Source organism: Cuculus canorus, chromosome Z (genome assembly GCF_017976375.1).
Source record: "Cuculus canorus isolate bCucCan1 chromosome Z, bCucCan1.pri, whole genome shotgun sequence".
In the NCBI taxonomy this organism is placed as follows: domain Eukaryota; kingdom Metazoa; phylum Chordata; class Aves; order Cuculiformes; family Cuculidae; genus Cuculus; species Cuculus canorus.
Genome location: NC_071441.1, coordinates 44635902 through 44659190, shown reverse-complemented (window position 1 = coordinate 44659190; position 23289 = coordinate 44635902). Strand labels below are relative to the sequence as shown.

The following is a 23289-nucleotide window of genomic DNA, read 5'->3' as shown; positions in this document are numbered from 1 at the left end:
ACACACCTGTTTCACAGGACCCTAGGTATGAGTTGTCTAATTAACAATGGAAATGCCTAAGTTCTTCTGAACAGGCAGGGTGTTTATACAGTAGTGAAGCGCTTACAAATGTTAAAGCCCCGAGACAGATGGCTGTTTTATGAAGGCTGCTAAGTACAGATGTGTGACTGCTGTACTTACATTACATATCATTTTACCTTTCATGACAGGGCAAGGGCCTGAGGAACTACCTCCTCTCAGTTAACTTCTCAGTGGGTACTAAACTGCATTTGGTGGAGCTCTGGTTTCAAATCCCCTCCAGCAGAGAGAGATATTAAAACAGGTCTTACCCAGTATTGTAACCCCAGAGAGACCAGACAGCAAAGGCATTAGCTCAGCTTCTTGTTCTACTGGGTGTCTAGATGAGGAAAGCAGGTCCTCTGACCTTCTGCTGCTAATGCTTAACATTGCACAAAGTAATTCATAGCTGGAGTAGTTCAGAGCCAGGGTGGGGTGTGTAGACAGGAGGAGTTCAGAGAACTGAGACAGTGCACAAATAGTAACATTTGTCATAAAGCAAAGGCAAAATACTGTTTCTTGTCTTTCACTGCATGAACTTATAGTGACTTGAAGGGAAGACGTTAAAATAAAAGAGATAACGCACAAAACACCTGTAGTCATTTGTCACAAGCATCAGAGACAGATGTGACAGCAAAGCATTTGTCATCCTGTCTACTCAATTATTTATGCATCTATGGACAAATGATATCAAGGCACATAGAAATGACATTTTAAAATCCGAAGCTTTCACTTTTGCAGTGTAGAAGGGAATAAACTTCCCATGGGTTTTGTTACCTGAACAATTAAGTGATTTGAGATACAAATTGTATAATCAGAGGTAATTTAGTCACGGTCAAACAGGATGTGTGCCAGGTAGAGGTTTTCTGAACTGTTTGATGCCCCCTTCCCTCAATAAAACAGGAAATGGGTGGTTGCTCGAGCACTGGAAAACCTAGCTCTTTGATAATGTATGGCTGAACACTAGTGGAAATACCCAAATGGAAAGACACACACCTTAGAAAGATTTAGGGGACCAAAGGCAGGTGTCTCAACTATCTGCCTAGAACACAGGTATCTTTAGAGCAGTCTTTGGAGTGTAAATGCCAGATGGCTATTACTATCTCGAAGCACAGGAAACACCCAGCAACACTCAGCACCAATTCAGTCTTGCTGTAGCCAACTGCCAGGCAGGAGTGTCAATATATTGTGATAGAGATCTTCTCCAGTCTTTACTAACACATACAGTCTTCTCAATAGGGACAAACCTGCACTATAACACTACTGTAATCTTAAAAAGGTAAATTAATTTCATCACAAGACCTGACCTGAAGGACCCTCATGTGCTACCTCATTGGTAGCTATAGGATAGCAGTCTGGATGAAGCAGAGCAGAAGGGTAGAAAACGGTAATTAGTTTCATCATGCATATAACAAGAACACCTTTTCTGTTATTAATTTTCATAGCTCAGATTTGGTTTTTTTTGTGATAAAGAGTAAATGATGTGTTTTGTCCACATTTTCCAGACAACAAGCCATTGGAGAAATAAATATTCTAATATACATTTCTTGGTTATCTAATTAGGAGATTTCAACCTGATTTCTACACACTGTATCACAGTGTTTTAAATAGCTGATCAAAAGGGGCCACAAGAAACCACAGAACTATACCAGTTTGTTGTCTTATTCATGGAGTAAGACAATAGTTTCAACTATACCAGGAAGAGAACAGGCCAGACACAAAACTATCTTGGTGTTTGAAGAGAGGGCTCTGGTCTTTTGGCGTCTGTTTTTTTTTTTTCCCCAGTTGAAAAGCACCTTATTTTCTCCTCAAGCCTTGTTGAAGGGGGTATAAAAAGAGCACAGCGAAAAAGAAAAAAAAAAAAGAAAGAAAAGCTTAGAATTCTTAATTTCTATTTATTTACTTGCCTTCTGTAACTCTTGCCTTCTGTAACTCTTCCTTCTAATCTGTTTGACAAAAATACTTTTGCTATATGAATGGTTAAAAACAGAAAAAATAACCTCTTTCCAAAGTTTCAAAGTGAAAGAAATGTGAATCACTGAGTGAGGCTTTTTATATTACTCTGTTGTTGTTTTACATCTTTAAAATAACAAAGCCATGCAAGGTCCTTAAGATGTGTCAGAGGTTAGAGTGAGGTAATCCGCACAGTTTATGCATCCTTTCTCACATTGTTATAATATCACTTGGGAGGGATGTGTACATTTTAAGACTCAGCCGAAAGAACAACTTTTTTTTTTTACAGTAATTTTATTTTCTACATCCAAATTTGAAAGAATTTGAAAGTAAACCAACATTGGATCCCCATCGCACTAAAGAGCATTCACAGTTCACACAACAGCTGTGTCAGATAAGAGGACATTACTGTATATAATAGCACACCGAGTGAAGTCATGCCTCCTGCAATGCTTCACAGAAAATCCCAGCTGATAACCAAATATCATATCAAAAGATAAAGCTTCAATGCATTAAAAGCAACCAGCAGCAGACAGTAGAAGCTGTGAAATTGCAGGACGTAGCTGTTGGAAATTTCAAAATAAATGGTGTCTAACGTCTGGTCCATTTCATCAGCAAGTAGAAATAAAGTGCAAGTGCTGACAATCTGAGGAAACAGGAATTTTTTAACAAGTCCTTCTCCCAAGTAGGATGTTTGTCTGTCTTGTTTTCCTAGCTATATACATAAATGTGAAGTTTTATGATAATTGAAAAGCATGTACGTCACAACACAGTAGTCCATTAGTGATGCTTCATCAAGCAACAAATAGCCAGAACAATTCACAATGTACTGCTGAACATCAGTGATGGCTATAACCTGAATTCTCCAATAGTACAAATTAATCCAGGGCATGTGGAATCACGTTATCAAAACAGTACATTTTGAAGTGGCTAGGTTTTTAATTTCTGCTAGTAACTTTGCAAATATCAGCCTCCCAACAGAGAAAGAAGAATCTTGACCACAAGGAACCCATGGCAAGAGTCCCAGCCATTTCAACAGATCTGTTCACAGAGAACATTGGAGAGATTATTTATAAAAACAGTTTAAGCAGGAAGGGCAACAGTAAAGTGCACCAGCTAATTAGTAAGTACAAAGTAAAGAAAATGGAAAAGGAAGATAAGGGTATACAAACATAACAAAGAATGTTTCATTGTAGAACTTAGAGGACATGGAGTTACCTAGCTCAAGAGGCAACCAGAGATTTTAGCCCCTGCACTGAAGAAAGAAGTACCTGCATCTTCACAATGATTTTTGAATCAAGTTTGCTACTCATCACAAGCCTGACTGAGTCTCTGTTGCAAGGCAAAAAAAGTTACCTCAGCTGCTTGGGAGGAACAGATAGAGGGACAGTGAAACCTTCCAGGCACATAGCGGTAATGCTTGCTTTCCTGACACTCTGTGACCCCAAGAAGAGTGGTACCTAAACAGACTTTTGTCATTTCAATGGCTTCTCAGACTTTTCCAAGTCTGGTAAACCACGGAGAAACAACTGGACCCAAACCTAGCACTCCCCAGTGGGCACTGTAAACAGTTTAATAGCACTTGCACCTGGAGTAAGGCTCAGCTCTCTGTATCAGTCACAGTATCAAGACTTTGGTGTCCCATGGCTAGTCAGCAATGACTGGTCTGGAAATAAAAATAAGGGGTAGGAACCACCAGTTATCAATCCAATCCCGGAAGAACCTCAAAAATACCTTGCAAGAATTGCAGAAAGACTCCTAGGATGCAGCCTCTGTAGGCATACAATCCATTACAGTTCAAGAACATCTCTATTTTCCTGACACAGTCACTTGGAAACAGGTTACAAAATGAGTTACACCACCAGAATCAAATTATCTATAGCCCTAAATCAGGTCTCTGTTATGCCTGAGTGTATTATAATCACTCTTACTTCATGCCAACCTAAGAAAAACTTTGGTGGCAGTGCCATTTGACTCGCCTCTCCTCAAAAAGGCAAAGCTCAGAAGCAACGAAGGAGGAGAGAACAAAGGGAAAAGTCAGCCTTGGGTTATTTTACACAGCAGCCTTTGTCTTGTAATGGAAAAAAAGAAGTGAAAGATCTGCCTCAATCCTTTCTCCCAGTGTGTTCTGAGCCCTTTGCACCTGAGCCGCACCTCATCATCAAGTTCTGAAGGACAGAGGACAGGGAGAGAAGAACTACTAACAATACTTAGGCTAGCAAGTGGCAGAACATGCTCTAATGTAATGTTTATGGTGGCCAACTCAGAGGGATTGTTAAATACACAAGTATGTGAACAGTATGTCAGGTTTTAGTGCATCTTTGTAACTAAACTATACCCCATCTGGTCTGCTGTCCTCAGGTCATATTCAAGCCAAGGAAAATAACTCTCAACCCACCAGGTCTATGAAAGTTTAAACCTCTGAAAGATCAGCCAGAGAAAGAGAGACAAGGGAGAACACATCATGAACCTGGCTGCTGTGTAAAGCCAAGAAAGCCAGAATACACACATGCATGAATGGGAAGGGAAATCTGAGGGTTTGTTGTCTCACTGGGGCAGGTGATTGCTTTCAAGGTACCAGGCTCAGCACATTGCCTCCAAGCCCTCCAGTGGGGGAATCTCATGACACCTTCCCAGACAATTAAACCCTACAATGAGGAGAGAGGGATATGTTGCTGACAAAATGAGTCAGTGTGATCGCAAGAGGATGTCCTGTGCAAACGCAGAAAACCATACACCACCACTTCCAAATTTCCTACACGCAACAGTCAACATGTCCATTGTAAGCAGACAGTGAAGGACTTAAAGCGATTTGGAAAGTCTGAGAATTTCCACTGAAATTGGTAGAAGGTTGCAAGAATTTCCTAGAATGAAATCTAGCTGCGCAGAAAATTAAAAGAAAGCCCTTTGTCCACAAAAGTGAATCCAGCTATGAAATAACAATATATTCATGATTTAGAAAGAGAGGGAAAACCTGCATCTGGGCTTCTCAAATCACTTCTTGAGAACTTATTTTGGAACCATCCAACAGTAGGATTGTCAAGCTCCCCAGGCAATTTTTTTTTTTCTTAAATCTACATTACTTTTCGCTCACAAGACTTTTATGGCCACTGGAGGTGCAGGTGTAGCCATTTAACCTTCCAGGGAGGGATGGAATCTGCCTGTCTAGAAGAGGCAAGGGAATCTTTGGCAGCAGGCTGGCCAAGTTGGCGAGCCTGGCTTTAAACAGGAGGACTTGCTAGGTGGGGTACAAAATGGCAGTACTCATGCCATCACATCCAAGCATGGAGTAAGCCAGGCTAACCGCAGCAGCAACAAACACTCCTTAGCTGCCTTCCACGACAAGAACCAGAAAGCCAATCATCTTAAGGGCTATAGTGGATCCTCTTGCACCACCAAGGGAAACCTGCAGGTGCAATTATCTCTCTGAAATGCCTGTATACCAACACACAGAGAAAGGGGAATAAACAGGAAGAAATAGAGTTCTGTGTGCAGTCACAGGGCTATGATCTCATTGCAATTAAAGAGACATGGTGGGATAGCTCGCATGACTAGAATGCACTATTTAGAAAAGACAGGCCAGCAAGGTGGTGGACCTGCTCTTCAAGTGAAAGAGCAGCTGTAACATACTGAGCTATGCCTAGGGGTGGATAAAGAACAAGTTGAGAGCTTACGGGCAGGAATTAAGGGGTGGGTTAATATGGGTGACACTGTTGTGCGTGTTTACTACAGGCCACTGGATCGGCAAAAGGAGGTTGATGGGGCCTTCTACAGACAGCTGAAAGTTGCCTCATGATCACAGGCCCTGGTTCTCATGGGTGACTTTGACCATCCAGATATTTGCTAGAACGACAGCCAGGCACACACAGTCCAAGATATTGCTACAGAGCATTTCTGATAACTTTTTGACACAAGTGATGGAAAAGCCAATGAGCAGCAAGGGCAACAAGAAGGACTTCTTCAAATACATTTGCAGCAAAAGAAAGAATAGGGAAAACATAGGCTTGCTGCTGAATGAGTTGTTTACGTTGGTGATGGAAGATACAGAAAAGGCAGAATTACTGAATGCCTTCATTGCTCCAGTCTTTACTGCTAAGGCCAGCCCTCAGGAATCCCAGATCCTGGAGGAAAGAGAGAGTCTGGAGAAAGGAAGACTGTCCCTTGGTCAAGGAGGATCAAGTATGAGATCATCAGGTAAAATGGACACCTACAAATCCATGGGCTCCAATGGGATGAGTGGACAATGAGGTGGATCAAGAACTGTCTGGATGGTAGAGCTCAAAGGGTTGTGATCAGTGGTGCAGAGTCTAGTAGGAGGTCTGTAGGTAGTGGTATTCCCCAGTAGTTGGTACAGGGTCCAGTTTATTCAACATTTTCATCAGTGACCTGGGTGCAGGGACAAGCTGTACCCTCAGCAAATTTGCTGATGACAGAAAACTGGGAGGAGTGGGTGTTACACTGGAAGGCAATGTTGCCATTCAGCAAGTCCTGGACAGGCTGGAGAGTTGGGTGGAGAGGAACCTAATGCAGTCTAACAAAGGCAAGTTAGTGTCCTGCATGTAGGGAAGAATAATCCCATGCACAAACACAGGTTAGAGGTTGACTTCCTGGAAAGCAGCTCTGCAGAGAAGAAGCTGGGAATCCTGAGGGACACGAAGATAACCATGAGCTAGCAATGTGTCCTAATGGCCAAGAAAGCCAATGATATCCTGGAGTGCATCAAGAAGAGTATGACTAGCAGGTCAAGGGAGGTTATCCTCTCCCTCCACTCTGCCCTAGTGAAGCTACCTCTGGAGTACTGTTTCCAGTTCTGGGCTACTCAATTCAGGAAAGACAAGGAACTACTGGAGAGAGTCCAGCAGAGGCCTACAAAGATGACTAACGGACTGCAGCATTTCTCTTATGAGGAGAGGCTGAGTGAACTCAGTCTGTTTCGCCTGGAAAAGAGAAGATCGAGAGCGGATCTTATGGGTGCTTAATCTAAAGGGCAGGTGTAAAAAGGCCAGACTCTTTTTAGTAGTGCTCAATGACAGGACAAGGGGCGATGGGCACAAACTGGAACACAGGAAATTCCACCTGAACATGAGGAATACTTTTACTTAGAGGGTGATAAAGCATCGGAGCAGGCTGCCCAGAGAGTTTGTGGAAACTCCTTCTCCAGAGATATTCAACACCTGCTTGAGTGCATTTCTGGGAGCCCGCTGAAGGCGAACCTGCTCTAGCAGGGGTTGGACTAGATGATCTCCAGAGGTCCCTTCCAACCCTGGGATTCTGTGATTCTGTGATCTTAAAACAGCACCAAACAGAACAGCACCAAACAGCAGAAACATTCTGTTCACAGATCTTCACTGTTTTATTCTATTGTAGAAGGTGTTGTCATGAACCATTAGATGTAATCCAGAGCCCTAACAAGCAAGAATTTAGAGACATAAAATAACCAACCTCTCTTCGTCAGCTATGCTCATATGACCAAAACATTCTGTTCCAATAAACAAGTTAGTGGTGTGTGAATCTTCTTACAAGGCACTGAGGGTGAAAAAAAAATGTACTTTAGCTAGGCTCCTATAGCTAAACAGCAGCTATGTTATAACAACATTATAATTTTCCCAAAGTATTATGGGATAACAGGAAATCATTCTTCTGCAAGAGAAGGACAAATGACACTTTCATTAAAATATCTTCTCCTGTAATTGGCAGGTCAAATCAGTTATTAGTGTTAATGATCCAGATTCAGGAAAAGGAGGCAGTTCAAGAACACGCTAAAAAATAGGTGTTCCACTCAGAGTCTTCTATTTTTTTTCTGTGTGTGTTTTTTTCACATAGGTTTCTTTTTCACTTTCTAAGGTGAAAGCCCTGAAGCTTGGCTTGCCCTATGTTTCAATGCAGCATGATCATATTCAAAGTCAAAGTCAGTAGCAAGAGGAAGAAAGAACGGGAAAGCTGGTGAGTGCTCCCGGTATCTGTGCGAGTGTGACTAGACTGTCCGTGGCCCCGGGGATGGGGTTCAACTGTGATGTAGCCGTTAATGATGCGGATCCGGGGAGGAAGGTCGGTAGCACTGCAAGGCAAGAGAATAATGTCAGTCCAGACCCAGCACAGAACTGCCCAATGCCCACAGAGCAGGAGGTGACCAGCCTCTGTGCCCCACAATGAGTCTTCTGGGCTCCTGGGAATGGTCTCTCATACTGGTTCCATGCTTACCAAAGGACAGTGTCTCCTAATGGCAGAGCACTGCCTTGTCCCTTCCTCACAGTTGTGAGTAGCTCCTATACCACCCCACGGGAGTAAAGGTACTGCCTAGCTGAACTGTGAAGCTGTCTTGAGGGTAACAGGCAAGAGACTGAGGAGGGTGAAGATACTACTGAAACACCTGTCCTATACTCCGGTCTACCCAGCCAACCTGCACATTACTCCTGTGCAGTCAGTCAGGTGGGTAAGATAACTGTATTCCCAGCGCTCTCTAACCAGCCTTTCAAGTAAGCAGGAAATACATAAAACAACAAAACAAGCTTTGTTGCAGAGGGGTGTCACTGCATTGACACTGAGCACAGCAAGTGTAAGCTGAATCCGTGTTCTCTAGCCATGCTTCTGTACATGCATCTTAGTATGGACTAAACTTGCTCCTATCCTGCATGTTCCCTCCCACAGGTCGCGAATTACAAACAGTTTACGTGATGTGCTTTATGAAGAAGAAGAACCACTTCCAGAAATGCGTTCTAGAACCTCTGGGAGAAGAGCTCCACATCCCAGAGTATCTCCCAGTCGTAGTGAGGAATCCAAGGTGGCGATGAACAAGAACTGTGTCGGAGCCTACATGATACTAAGCGCCCATCATAGCAACATGTGATGATGGAGAGAAAATTGCATGCTCCAGGCTGTTAATATCAACTGTCCTGAATTTGGGGAGCTTCCACAGCTCAGCAGGTCAAGCGTCAGAACAGTCAGGTACTATATAGGTATGGTTGTCTTCAGCAATGGAATGGAAGTTATGCTAGACTCCACAGCTACAAGGCTGACATACACCCCAGGGCCTTGTGGTGTTGTGTGGAACCAGAAGACAAATTCACACAAAATTAAAAGCAAGTCTACCTGCCAAATACAAAAGAAGAATAATTTCTCCTGCACCCATTCCCCTAGCTGTTGTGCATCCTTCTTGGTTTATTTTGGCCAGCTGCATTAAGCAAAAATACTTTCGGAAACTGAAGGGTATTAGTATGTTTTATAAAAGCATTTACCCTCCTATAACCAAAGGACCTCACAGAAGGTTTGAACAATAACTGGAAAGAAGCCAGCTGGCTGCACATCTAAGAACTACAGATGACAGCTGATGCATAGAGGAGCAGGAACCAAAGCAATTCTGCCAAGCCGACTGCAAGACTGTATTAAATCACTTAAGCTGCATCTTTCACATTTCCAGGCCCACAGGAGGAAAGTTGTGAATGCTTCTAGAAAGGGCTGAGACTCCCAGTGAGGCTTGAGCTCAGAGGTGCTAGATTTCCACGGGCACAGTACTGCTGTGCCACGAGGTGGGGCTGTCAGCTCAGTTCACTCCTGTCCGGGCAGTCCGCAGCAACAGCAGGGACTGCTTGCACACACGGGTGTCAGAGCACAGAGGCTGATGATTCCGTGTTTTACAAAGACTAAACCCAAAGCACGAGTGGGGTCTATGCATAAATGACAGCTGCCTCTCTCATATTCACGGCTTTGCCTCTACAGTAAGGCCACACTAATGTCCCAGACACCAATAAGAATGATTTACTTGTCTTTTCCTAGTACTGTCATGTAACAGTTCCACCTCCAGACATTCAAGCTTTCTGATGCTACAGCCTCACCCCTAAAAAGGTTTTTTTGCCTACTGCCTGAGTAAGTTTCTAGCACAAAGGGTAACGTAATTAGTAGGGGAATAAAGGAAACATTCCAAAAGCAGAAAACAAAACAAAGCATTTGCTGCTCCCATATTTATGCAGTAATTTCCTAAGCTGTCATCATCAGCTTTGCTTTTACCTCAGTATTGCCTTGCAATACCTGCAATCCAGTATGCTGCCCTAAAGCACCTCTTATTTAGTCACAATAGCACATCCTCCCATCATCCCTCTTCTTCTGAAGGCACTGATGCTGCAAGTGCCTGCAAATCTCGCATCAGAGCTCCCGCTCACTCCCGTGAGCTTCACGTGAACAGCTGTATGAAAAACTGAACATGTCAGTGTGCAGGCAGGGTGGGAAATTGAGATGATAAGGACTCCAAATCATTCTTTAGCTTTCCAACTAAGCAGAGTATCAACAGAAGCTCCAAAATCCCATGCACATACAGCTCGTATCAACTACATTAAAAGAAAGTTAAGTGATACACTAAAATACAAAATCAAATGTGATCAACGTAAGGATTTGTTTACTGGTGAACCTTAAACTGTGTGTAGATCTGTCAGTAAGCACGCAAACTTCCATGTGCATTTGTCTCACTTACACGCCAAACTACTCACATTTAGGTTGGAAGTAGGAGCAGAGAGAGAGCACAAAACCATTCTAGAAAAGGGGAAAAGGAATCTGGTCTAAAAAGTCTGACAATGGCTGACTGCTTGGAACCAAAACCATAGCTGCTGCATCTGCTTTCAGGCAGCCTAAGCAATGTATTACTCAAAGCAGCAGTACAGCTGGGACACAGAGATGCGACAGGAGAGGCATGGGAGAACCCTGATATACTCAGTTCCTTGAGAGGCAGGAAAAAATATTCTTCAGATCAAGATGAAAAAAAAAAGAAAAGAAAGTAGGGGCTTCATTTCAAGAACTGCTGGCTTTTCTCCATCGTCCTCACCTGTCTGGTTATTTACAGAACTACAAAAATAAAATGCTTCCAACCTGAGGATGATAGAGACACAAAGAACAAAAGATAACAGACTCAGGTCTGTGTGTTACCTGACAAGAGGGAAACATTAAGCTACACATTCACCCACAGGCCTAAGTATAGCTAGAGAGAGGAAGTTGGCTTTTTTTGCAGGCTGCTGTAGTTCTTGTAGGTATGGTCTCCTGGGTGAAAACTAGGGGGTGTTTGTGAAAATTTGCCCCACAACAAACTCGATTTTTTATATTAACTCCATCACCCATTAGGTTGTCATCTCCCTGTCCAGATCTTCAGTAATGTCATGGGACTCACATGCTTTTTAAGACTGGAAGAATACAGAGACTGGAAGTACTGCATAAATATTGTCCAAATGCAAGGAGCACATATGCCAGATATGATAGTTTCCACATACGCAGCAGCTCTTGGGTAAAGGTCCAAGGCTTTGATGTCTACTATCTACCACTGGACCCAGCCTTCTGTGATCAAGAGGACCACCATACGCTCACAAGCCTTTAAGCCCAAATGCAAAGTTGTCTAGACAAGGCTTTCACTTTTATTATGCCTAATTTTCCAGAAACCAAATCATGTGGAAGAAGCTGTTTTGTCACAGAAAGCACAAACAGCCTTAAGTAAATGTTTCAGCAAAAATCACAATGAAAGGAGAAGCATCTATCCAGCCCCTGCAGGAATATGGCATACTGGATTAATCAGTTTAAATGAATTGCATGACAAACCCTCCTCCCTCCCCAGCAGTTAGCTACCTTTCTCCAAGGCGAACCCAGAGGTCGTTAAACTGTCGCATTCTTTGCTTCTTCTGCTGTTTCTTCTTCTTTTTGTATTTCTTGTCTACCCTCTCCCGCACATCAATGCCATCAGGGAGCAGTAGGTGAGGCAGGAGCTCTTCCTCCTCCTCCTTCCGGGTGTGCAGTGGCAGCGGGAGCTCCTGGGATGTGACACAGGGGCTGTGTGCTGGTGATGATGAAAAGGCTAACAAGGTTTTGGGGGTTTTTCTGCTGGAAGAAGGAGGGAACACAGACAGTATGTGAAATGGCTTTGAGACTGAATCCTGGTATAGATATCATCAAAGCACATATAAACCAGGTGTTTCTCCCTGACATATTGGCTATACACTTATCTCTCTGCCTTGTATTCTTGCCCCCTTCCTTAAGTCAATATTCTGATTCAAATAGTCCTCTTTAATGAAAAAAGCTTTGGAAAAGATGTAATCTGGAGCTGAGGAAAGAATGCAGTCTGGCTCAGGGTAGAATAACTGTTCGGAATGACTTTGTGTATCTAGAAAGAAGCAAAAAAAGGAATGACCCTCAAAGTCATAGGAGGATAAACCACACTCTTCCTCTAGTCTGACATACTGCAGAACGCAGACCTGAATATTCCTGTCAGAAATTTCTGCCCAGAGCCATTGAGGGGCAGGGGAAAGAGGCAAGGCCAAGATAACTCAGGCACACCAGCTGAAGGAGCCAGTCCTAGATCAACAGCTCTCACTTGTGGAGAAAGTAAGTAATGAGCCAGCCACTCAGTAGTTATTGTGGTTATGGTTGAGGAAATAAATCTTGCAAATGACCATCTTTGAAGGAAATGGCTCAATATTCAGAAATCCTTTGGGCCATCTAGTCTGTAGCAAATGGAAGCAGACTAGCTGTGGCATTGCTAAGTTCACCATCATCTCTTTTTCTGTCTCATAAAGCGATATGGTACAGAGCACTGAATGCATAGCATTTATAAAACATCAGGTGAGGGGACACACCTGACACATAAAAGACCGGAGCTCAACACACTGTTGTGGCATTAAACTCTAATGTAAGCATCTACTGCTTCCATGCTGATCTCCAAAAGTAGATAATGCTGTCCTGCCACTCAAATAAGCACACCAAGGACCATGAAATGTTTGGCTTAAAGGGTTGTATTAGACAAGTATGGAGGTCCACACGGAGCAGAGTAGGCTGAGCAATTGCAGCTTTCCCACAACACAGGGGTGAGCTTTGCACACATTTATAGCACTTTAAGAGGGAGTAGGAGTCAGGCCTTTCACTTTCAGGATGCACAAGGCCTGTATTAGGCTGGTAGCATTGCCTGGAATTTCAAAGCAGCTCCAGCAAGTGAGACTGTGTGCATGCACAAACTCTCTCCAAGGAAAACCTTGGAAGCCCAAAGGGCCACTCAGTTGAACCTCCTGAAAAGCTCTAAGGGCTATGCTTACTCAGCTTTGTGTGAAGGTGAATACTGAAGAAAAAATCAGCTCCACTCTGACTACTCAAGCTCTGTTTCATTTTATTTAAAGCAAGCTACATTTTCTCATCTATATTCCAAGCTAGGCAGTCTGCAGTCTCCTATCCACTCATGGCTTTGCTGGTCCACACTTATTACTGTTTGGAACAAAGGTATCCTCCTTCTATGCCGGTTCACAAGCATCTTAGACAAACTCACAAACTCAATCCACACTGTAGATACATGTAGCACGACACAAATATCTTACTGATCTTTATGGACACTTCATAAAAAAAAGAGAAGCAGCAGTCTTCTGTAACAAGAACAAGCCGGAGATAGACTGGCTTGAGCTGAAATTCAGAAAGGTAACAGAAAACCACAGATCACTGTGCAGAATCCTGTCTTGAACCAGTGAAACCTTTACAGAACTATAGCAAGTTTCCTTTCTGCCTTGCAATGACATCAAAAGGAGGAGGTCCGAAAGGAGATGTGTTTCAGCTCAGATGTAATTTTCAAGCTAGCCCATCATTGTGAGCACATCTCTATAATGGAAAATAAAGAGGGACCATCCTGGAGAAGGAGAAATGAAGTTCTACGCTGGAACATGACAGGGAGAGTACACACAAAATGAAGAGAATATTTCCTGCAAGGAAAATCACAGACTGATGACTTGGTGAACTTTATGTGACAGAGACTGGTCTTGGGCTGTTGATCGCTTTTAATATCCTTGTGATTGTCACACTCGCATTTTATTACCTCTGAAGTATCATGACCATTCCGTTCTCCTTCATAACATCTTCACATCACCCACTCTTTAACTCCACCTTACAGAATGCCCATTTCCCCCGAGTTGTCTCCTGTGACATGATTTGATCTCTCTGAAGGTCCTTTACTTATGGTTCCCTTTTCTTCAATTTCTCTTCACTGTGTCTGCACCTTATTTGTGAAAGTCACAGGCACCAGCTGTCTCTTGTAAATCAGGAGTGTCTTGCTGCCTGCAGCCTACCCTACCAAACTCACAGTCATGCCATGATGAAGCTTGGCACTGCTACAGGTGCAGACAGGATAGAGAGGATGACTTCCATACGGCAAGGCCAAACATTTTTCTGCTACCTGAAGCATCATAACACTATTAAGAGCAGACGGTCATATACATAACCTTCTTTGCCACACTTTCTGCAGGTAATTCTTCCAAGGAATGACTGAGCAACCACAGGAAAATGCATACAGGTGCAAAAGCACATCTTTCATATCTTTCTTCTCCAAGGCCAGTTCCCTCTCTCAGCAGGGCTGCTGAAGGAGAAGTCAGGAAGTACCTTAACTAAGGCTGTGATTATATGATGAATATTTTACATTATATATGCACTCTAAAATGAGGAACAATGGTTAAAGCCCAAAATAATAGGAACTTGATTGAACTTTCAGCACTATTTATAAATTGTCCTTTGTGCTGCTGCATGGTTGTGTTTTACGGAATCATGCTTTTGCACATCAGTTGGAGCATCTCTTTTGCCTTCCTTGCATGGCATGAAGGAGCCTTCTGTGACAGATGACCTCCTTCTGTTTGAACCAACCTGGGTCCCAGCAGATGCTCAGCAACCAGGCCTGACTAAGTTAAATCTATTGTGTGAGGCTATCAGTGAGAACTCCTCGGCACCAAACACAAAAATCCCCACAGAAAACAGTTTGGCCGGAAACTGGGCTGATAAGCATCCAAAACTGCATTAATTCATCAGGAAACCCTACTACAAATCAACTACCTTACACTACAAATATCTGTAACCATCAGGGCCTCCACAGTAGCTGGCTGCAAGTAGGCGATCTCCCCTTGAGTTGTGATGTCTCTCAAAGTTATCCCTTGAGGCTGAGAGATCCCCTTCCTGACACCAGATATCAATGGATTGGTGTGCGACATTTTTTTCATGTGTGAAACATCCAAGACTTGTCTAGTAAGTTTAAGCTATGTTCTTTGTATTCCACACTAACTTTAAGCACAGTGAATAGTGCTGGGCACCAATCCATCTGTTCTTATTAAATGTTTTACATACTTAAATTCACTGATTATAACTCAATAAACTAGCTACTAGGTCAGATCTGTCTGAGTGATGTCTGACTTCTCCTGCAGCACTCTCCTGCCTCCACACTCCACTACTGGCACTTACGGTGGCAACAAGTGCAGAAGGAAGTGAGTCAAGAACACATGTAGTTCTCAGCAGTGTGTGGAGGAGTACCATTCTGTAGTTACTGAAACCATGGAGATGGATAAAAAGTATCCAGTGAAAGATAAAAAGAGGCAGCAAAGGTATATCCCAAAGGACAGCTGCAAGATGAAGCAAATACCTTGGCTTAAAAACACAGAAGAGAGCAGGGGACATGAAAGCAATCAGTCACGGAGACAGCTTGAAAAGGGGCTGGGTGGACTCTGGCAGTCAGATTCCAGACTGAGAGAGAGCAATCAAGATGAATCAAAACCAGCAGTGTAAGAGAAGCAGAAGTTTAAAAGGCAGGGCAGTCAAATACTTAAAAAGGAGGAAGGAGGAGCCTGCTAGCCTATGTAGTATGAGACAGCATCCAGGTCTGATGAATCAAGCATGTATACTCTATGGCTTTTAGTTTAAGAGTTAAAAAAAAAACCTACAGGGGAAAATATTTTTATTTTATCAAAATGAACACCAAACAATCAACACCATTCCCTCCACCACCCCCACCCCTCCAACAAAACACCGAAAATGCAAAACAAACAAAACCCTGTTTCCAAACTAGTTCATGGAAGACAAAATCAAAGTGCTAGGGAGAAGAGAGGGAGCCCAGCTCAGTGTTTTGGCATAGTTTCAGCTGCCACTACCTGTCTGTGATTCTTTACAAAACCACCCTTCCCAATGGTTGCTCAGCTAAATAAAAACACGCATTACTTGTTGATGTCTTGTCCAGCTGGAGTGTGTTCTACTTTGTATCCTTCTCTCTTCAAAACATCAATCACTGTGTTGTTGCCCATAAAGTGACCTGCAATTAAGGGAAAAATTACATCAGAACAAAAGGAGCACAGGGAAAGTGTAAGAACAACAACAAAATCCATCCTCGTGACAGGAGGCGTGCTGCACTCAGGGCAGGTAGTGCTTTATCACTTTCCACCAGTACGCACCAGAAACACAGGATCTCTCAAAACGATTGCTGACTTTTCCCCAGATCACCTCAGTTACCACATTCTGCCTTTCTAAAACACAGAGGTGATTGAAATTACTCTGATCCTGCAAGTTGTTGCATTATCAGGCCACTGTGGATTTCTTGGGGCAGTAAGAGATTAAGTTGGAAGTCGTTTGTTCAGAAGCAGCACCAAGACTACAAATGGTGGTGGTGCAAACCAAATCTGAATCTGGTCACAGTACATACATTACTTTAACATCCTCTGGCACCATAAGGGCACTACCTGAGATGTCAGTGAACATCAGTAAGCATTTTTAAATTATTAACAATCATCCAGCTGCAGAGAATGGAAAATAGCTCGAAAGCCAAGGACTTAAATGAACCTTTTTCGTTCCTTTGGTATAAGCCACTAGGGTCAGAAACTCCAGTTGTGTTTAAAAAAGTTTCAGGACTTAGGTACCTAGCATTTTCAGACACATGTGGTGGCTGTTCAGCCCATGAATAAATGGCTACTCAAAGGGTGCAAGAGATATTCCTGAAGGACTGTATGGTCAGTAGCCTGATTGACATCAAATATCTCATCTTAACACCTCACAAGACAAAGCTGCTGAGCAGATGGACAACAGAGGTCTTGCACAGTCCCTCACAGATCTAGCTTTCTTGAAAAATTTTCTTCATTTCACAGCCTACATGAATTAAAATTAGGCTTGAGAAAATGACTTAGAGTGCTCCCTTGCCTCCACAGATGTAAGCAGTACTAAAAAATAAGAAATAAGTTCAGAAAAACTGTTTTCTGTTAGGATTCTTCATAAATACATGGGAATAAAATAATCAAAATTGTTCTAATAGCCAGGAAAAGCATGGAGATAGAAAGGGAAGTCCACCAATGACAAGATTAACAGGGGACTAAACACAAGGTATTTATGATTTTTCACTCCAAAACAGATTCAATGAATAGGACCACAAAATGTGAATTTCTCATGCCACACCAGTAAATGGCTCATGAACTCATGTTTTCTTAATCCAAGTCCTCGAGGAGGAAAGGGACAAGACAAGCAAACTATAGGGCAATCTACAGTGTTGAAATAATTGTGCCAGTTTAAGACCTTACAGCCTCATGCATTTCAAGAGTGAGCTACTGAATAGCAGCCCACACCACACCATCAAACACACTACTCTATGTCAATCTTCAGTTACCCATGCTCAGAACTGTGATTTAGACCGGCAAGTAGGAAATTACTGTACCACATAGATTAATCCCATTTTAATCAGTCAACCTGCTTAAGTGATTTCCTGAAGATAGGACTTAATCTTTTTAATTTGATGGAGTAATAAGACTATCTTTTATCAGTCATGTATACAGGCTTTCACAGGGAATGTTTGCCCATTGTTGCTGATGCAATTAGTTATGTCTGCATACGAAACAAAAATGGTGTGTTAACATTGGGCAAAAGAGAACAGGCTAAATGAATAGATATATGTAAAACAAATGGCTACAAATAGAAACAGGTATGCGATATCCAATTGTTCACAAGATGGAATTGAACAGGAGTCACTAAGGCCAGGGACATAAAAGGATTTGGAGATGTCGGTGTCTGCTATCCAAAAAGGTAGGCCATGCATACTTCAGCAGACAGAGCAGGTCGGGGGCCCAGAGGACCTACAGGCTCAACCTGATGTAGTTGCAAAATTAAAAACAAAAATACAGAAGGTCTTAAGTACAGGACTCCATCAGGAGCCTCTTTAGAGTCAGCACTTCTGTCTCTCTTCTGGGAACCATCATAGAAAGAGATTGGTGGTGTGAGAGAGACCTGTTCATCAACAGCAACTGTAAAACATCATGAAGATTCACTCCAAGGTATAAGATCAAGTAACTATGCTGCAAGGGAGACTCCCTGCAAGGGAGACTTAGCATCACGTAACTTAGCAAGTTACATGACAGGGAGTAGGCCTCTTTCACCTGTTTTCTATTTTAGCCTAAAACTCTTAAGTGTCCCCTCAAAAGACAACTCTGGTTCTAGTCCCATCAGAAATCCTGCTCTTTTCCTTCTGTATGCAGCCTTGCATTATCCTCATACCACTAGGTGAAGAGAAGCCTTTGAGAAGTCAGTTTATTTTGGCAGGGGGTGGGGAGCCATGAATCTCTACTCTTCTGTGTTTGAGCTCAAAGAGAAACTGAGAAGTTGTTGTATGCACCAGTTCAGTCATGCACTCTACTGGAGACTAAGGAAGACCCCAGCCTTTAATCTGTACTGAAAGGAGATGGCATGCAGGGACTGCAACCAGCAATACATTAAGACAATGCTTTCTGAGTAACGTGTGCTAGCAGACTAGTTCACGCACTTGGACATGCATTGAGCACTCCTGACGTTCCTTGGTAGCAACAGTCAATCTTGCAGAACACAAGCTACTGCAGTTGCCATGAAATCCATGTCTCCTGCTTGCAGCTTCTACTGCCAGTGCACACAGAGGTGTTTTCATCTAGATAACTGTGCTCGGATTGTGGGTTTCAGCAGAGGCTCCTAAACCCAAATTGGAGCTACAGCAAGGGTGAAGATTTTTTGCATTCAGTGAAATGAACACGAAAATAGTGCAAAACAGAAGCTCTATTTCTGTTCCTGACATTTTATTTTTCTTACAAAGTGATATTGTAAGACTGAAGAAAACTATGTTCCCCTCTGAATTTCAACAAAATGCACAGTTCCAGGCTGATACACAAATTTCCTTGGCCTTTACTTAGAGTCATGTAAAGGGAAACGTCCAAGCCACATAATCCTTCGTTTTCTGTGTTTTCCTTAATAGAAAGATGGCACTTCTCATCTGCCCCAGAAACATCAATTACTTTAGAAACTTCCTGGAAATGCCCATGGCACAGATCATCTGCTATCATTCTTCTTAGACTGTTTCCAAGAATCATATAGATAAATTCACATAAAATGCCCCAGAAATGTGAGTAGGACACCTGTAGGTGCCTGGCCTAAAGTTACTGGCCTGTAAAAAAGGCATGACATGAGGCTGCTGACTATGCAGCTCACTAATTAAAAAAGAGAAGCTTTAGCAAATCCTAACAGCTCATCCCTCTTTATATGCCTCCCATGACAGGGTTTTTCTCTCACATTTTCAGTACTCAAAGTGTCCTCCAGTAGCAGTCTGTGAGCCAATAAATGCATGGAGAAGAGTACAAAACTGCCAGTGCTCCCTAAGAAGAAGCAAACACAAGTAAAGGAGAATTCCTGATGGCCTAGGGAGCAGGAACAGCTATCTGCAGTGAAGAGCTGAAAAGTTCAGCGTATGCCAGATACAGCCAATGACCTAAAGAAGGCAGAGTACTACCTTAAATCATTTAATTAGATGACAACCAAACTGCAAACCAGACATCCTACTCCTCCTACAGGTCCAGATCACTTCAGCATTCATCAGTTCATGAGGTGGATATACTGATCCTTGTTGACATGAGGTATCTGATGAAAGTAAAATGCACTTCTGGAAGACAACAGTTTTTAGGATACGACTAAGAAGGGAAACAGAGAAAGTACTCCTGTGGTACCTCTGCCCAGAGTATCCCCACAAACAAGAATTCTTACAGAGGGATTTTCTTCATCGCACTCCATGGTTTGTTATCCCCCAAAAGAAGCAGAAATGAGTGAAGCAGAAGCAAACTTGTTGAAGAAAGGCTGCTCCTCCCTATCCCAAAATCTCTGCTTGGTTTAACCTTTTGGCATAAGGATAAAGGACAGCTCCTGCTCTGTGAGTGACAGGCAATGTCCATTTTTCACACATATTCACAAGATGACCTCACTGTGCTCCTATACTTAGTACTAAGCGAGCAGAGAAAGATAACCCTCATCATATCTTACTGGCGGGGCTTGGCAAGCCTGATGGAAATCAGTAATATCACAGCAAGAACAAAGCTCAACTTTGTTCAACCAAGTTACTACTAACCTTTGTTTGCAACAGGGAACTTCCCAGATAAATCAACACAATCAGTGGCAAACATCTCCAGCCGACTACCCTTGAAGAAATCTATACTAAGTCCTCAGAAATCCAGGTGCAAATTTCATAACTTTGCCTCACACACATACAAAATTATACACTTTAAGTATGTGTTGGGATGCAGAAAATGCAGCCACTTTAACTCAGTTGGTAAAATTACAGAGGAAAATAAGCTAAACAAAGTATTTAGTACGATCCAAAGCAAAAGAATGAAGGTGGGTGATGTGATCAACTGATGGATTTGTTTCATTCAGATATGTGCTTTCTGTATACATTGTTCAAACGAAAGATACTGTTTCCTAGTACAATCACTGTGCACCCAGGTCAGGTAAGCTCACACTTCTCCCAGAATTAGATGGAGGAATTTACAGTTACATTAGATAATCCTGTGCAGTTACATTAGATAATCCAAACACCATAATGAAAACAGTGGCCATTGATAAAGTAGCTGAGATTCCCGATTTGCCACCTAAGTTAAAATAGCTTCTCAAACAGAAAATATGTAACATTAAAAATAGTAAATCTTGCTTTTATCAGCATTTCCAAGTCAGGAAAAGCTCAGGTACCACAATACAAACCAAAGGAGCAAGAGCATGGTACTCTCACAAATTTAATGCTGCCATGAGAAGGAAATGACAAAAACTGAAGGTGATGGACGTGGCCATAAGGGCATTATAAGTCAACTTAATCTCTGAATTCACATTAAATGCAGGAATATTAAGGATGTTGTGTTACAATACTTCCGCATTCATGTAAGTCAAATTTCCTGCAAGCAGCCCTCCCATGTTCTCCAATTTTTTGAGACTGCACACTTCCAAACATACCTCTTCCTGTGATTACGTGTGAGATGAAATATTACTCCATAAACATTGAACTTCAGGTTTTACTCCACAAGAGACCAAGACAAGTGTTTATCTTCAAAAAAATGTGATTTCATTCAAATCTCTTTTTCAGTATAGATTCTTAGTGGATTCACCACTCTCAAACCAAAGAGCAAAATCTGGTGGGAAGGATTGTAGAACAGTGGCATTCTCTGGCCCAAGAAAATATTTTCATCACACATGGAGAGACTTAAAGTGCCTCAAAGCCGTATTCACTCAAGAGGAAACAAAAAAAACCCCTTCTATCTCTTTAAGAGTGATGTACTTTGCTAATTAACTTACCTATATGGAATTACAAGGATTCATTTTCGACATTTGTTTGTAACAGAATCATGTAAATACGAAATCCTTCTCAAAATAGTTGATGATGAAGACCTTGCAAAACTTGAGATAAATTGCCTAATACCACAGAAAAAGAAGCACATGAAGTTACAATTTGCATAAGCCAAGAAGAAGGCTTTTATTTTTCTTGTGAAAGACAACAAGACCCTCTCATCTACCAGGTTCTGTCATAAACTAGGTTTCTTAAATGTATTTTTTGGTCTTGTGGATTCCCACTTTTACCTTTGGGCAGGGTCAACCCTCTTGATAATTATACAAGCTGAAGCTAGTAAGAACTTTTCCATTGATCATAAGGCCAAATTTATAGAAAGTGAACATAAGGAAAAAGTTTACAATCCTATATTGCTTATTTTGTAAAAAGTGCAAGGAAACAGCTTCTGTTCAGGCAGTCCTACCCACTGGGTGTCCATCTACACCCAATACTGAGAGTCTTCCACTGTAGAAACCTGAGGCTCATCAGGCAAGGAGACCTGCAAGTGTCTATACCGGCATACACCACTATGCTGCCAGTAAGAGAGGGATATATCAGTGCTTTGTCTGAACAACAGTACTCACAGCCACCTCTGTCACTGGACCTGCTCCCATTCTACAGCACTGCTTCCTTTCCAAAAAAAGGTATCACGGACTTGAAATCTCACTAGCTTATAACATATATTGTAAGATGGAAATTTTCCTACTGTAGCTGCCCATTAAAAGTAGCAATGGGTAAACCCCACAGATAAGAAACTGATGGTCACCTAACAGTCAGTATCTGAGCATAAAAAGCACACAGTTGTTTGACCGGGTTGATTTTGACAGTTGTATTGGAACAGAGGTTTCTGCCTCTAATGTAGAAATGCAAATATTTCCTCATTTCTTGTGTCAGGTATTTTGTGAGGAATGTCCTTCATCTGAACCCTGGGGCTTTGCGTGTGGGTTCTGTCTCCACGCAACATTATCTATCCCCTTCTGTGGGTGGCTGTTCTAATAAATCCTTTCATTAGCATTCTGCAGACTCAAAGAAGCTACTAAGGAAAACAGTCTCAAAGCTGCTGGGTTGTATCTCAAGTTCTCAGATTACAGAGGTAAAAGCCTTTCCTCCCACCCAAAGAGGCAAAAGTGATGCTGCATTCCAGAGACAGAAGCAGCAAGCAGGCAATCTGCAAGCCTTTTGTGCCTAGGGACCATTAAGATGGCCCCACAAGACTAATTTAATCTGTTTTGTCATTATGTTATTTTCCTGTTCACTCCCTTGTCTTTTTGTCTTCTTCCAAGATCTGCCACGATTCAGCTTCTTGTGGATTTTTCATGAATTTTTTTATTACACATTTCAAGTCCTTTAGGCAAGGCATAGATAAATTTACTTTCCCTGTGCACACCCACATCTTCAGTCCCAAATATGCTGACGAAATGTTCAAAGTTCCCATGCTGGGTTCTGAATTCCCATTGAATTTCATCAGCAAATTGATATCCCACTTACCTGGGCAACTTTCATATTCCCACGGCAAGTTTTAGTTCGGTTTTATTTTACAGGTATAAGCACCTAATAAAAATAGACAGAGACCTGGCCTTAGCACTGTAATCATTTTTTTCTTTTCTTGGACAATAAATCTTGTTCCTCCTGCGTAATTTCCCATCCAAAAATGCCAGGTGGAACAGTCAGTTTCAAGAAGCTAAAGTGAATAGCTCTACATGTGAACAACATCACCTAACACATCATTCAGGACAGAAAGACTCAGCACAATTCCAGCTTCCCCTGGAAATTTGTTGGTTTTTTTTTTTTTTTCATTTGTTTGTATGATGTAAGGGCAAGGGAAAAGGCATCAGATATGCCTGTGGATCCAATTCACTTTTCACCTGAGACCGACAGATAAC

General features: G+C 42.2%; 1 protein-coding gene across 2 annotated transcripts in view; it reads right to left on the bottom strand.

Annotated features, from left to right (window-relative positions):
- Window positions 1–23289, bottom strand: part of TRABD2A (TraB domain containing 2A) — a 100208-nt gene that overhangs the window by 27921 nt on the left and 48998 nt on the right. Inside the window, exons 5-7 of one of the 2 annotated variants that reach the window (XM_054055272.1) lie at window positions 15988–16078; window positions 11611–11862; window positions 2362–8068 (exon numbers count right to left, since the gene is read on the bottom strand). In XM_054055272.1, the coding sequence (XP_053911247.1) occupies window positions 7888–8068; window positions 11611–11862; window positions 15988–16078 (524 nt within the window). In that variant the 3' untranslated portion in view covers window positions 2362–7887. Of the gene's footprint in view, window positions 1–2361; window positions 8069–11610; window positions 11863–15987; window positions 16079–23289 lie in introns of those variants that run through there. The other variant, XR_008447944.1, reaches the window with a different exon arrangement.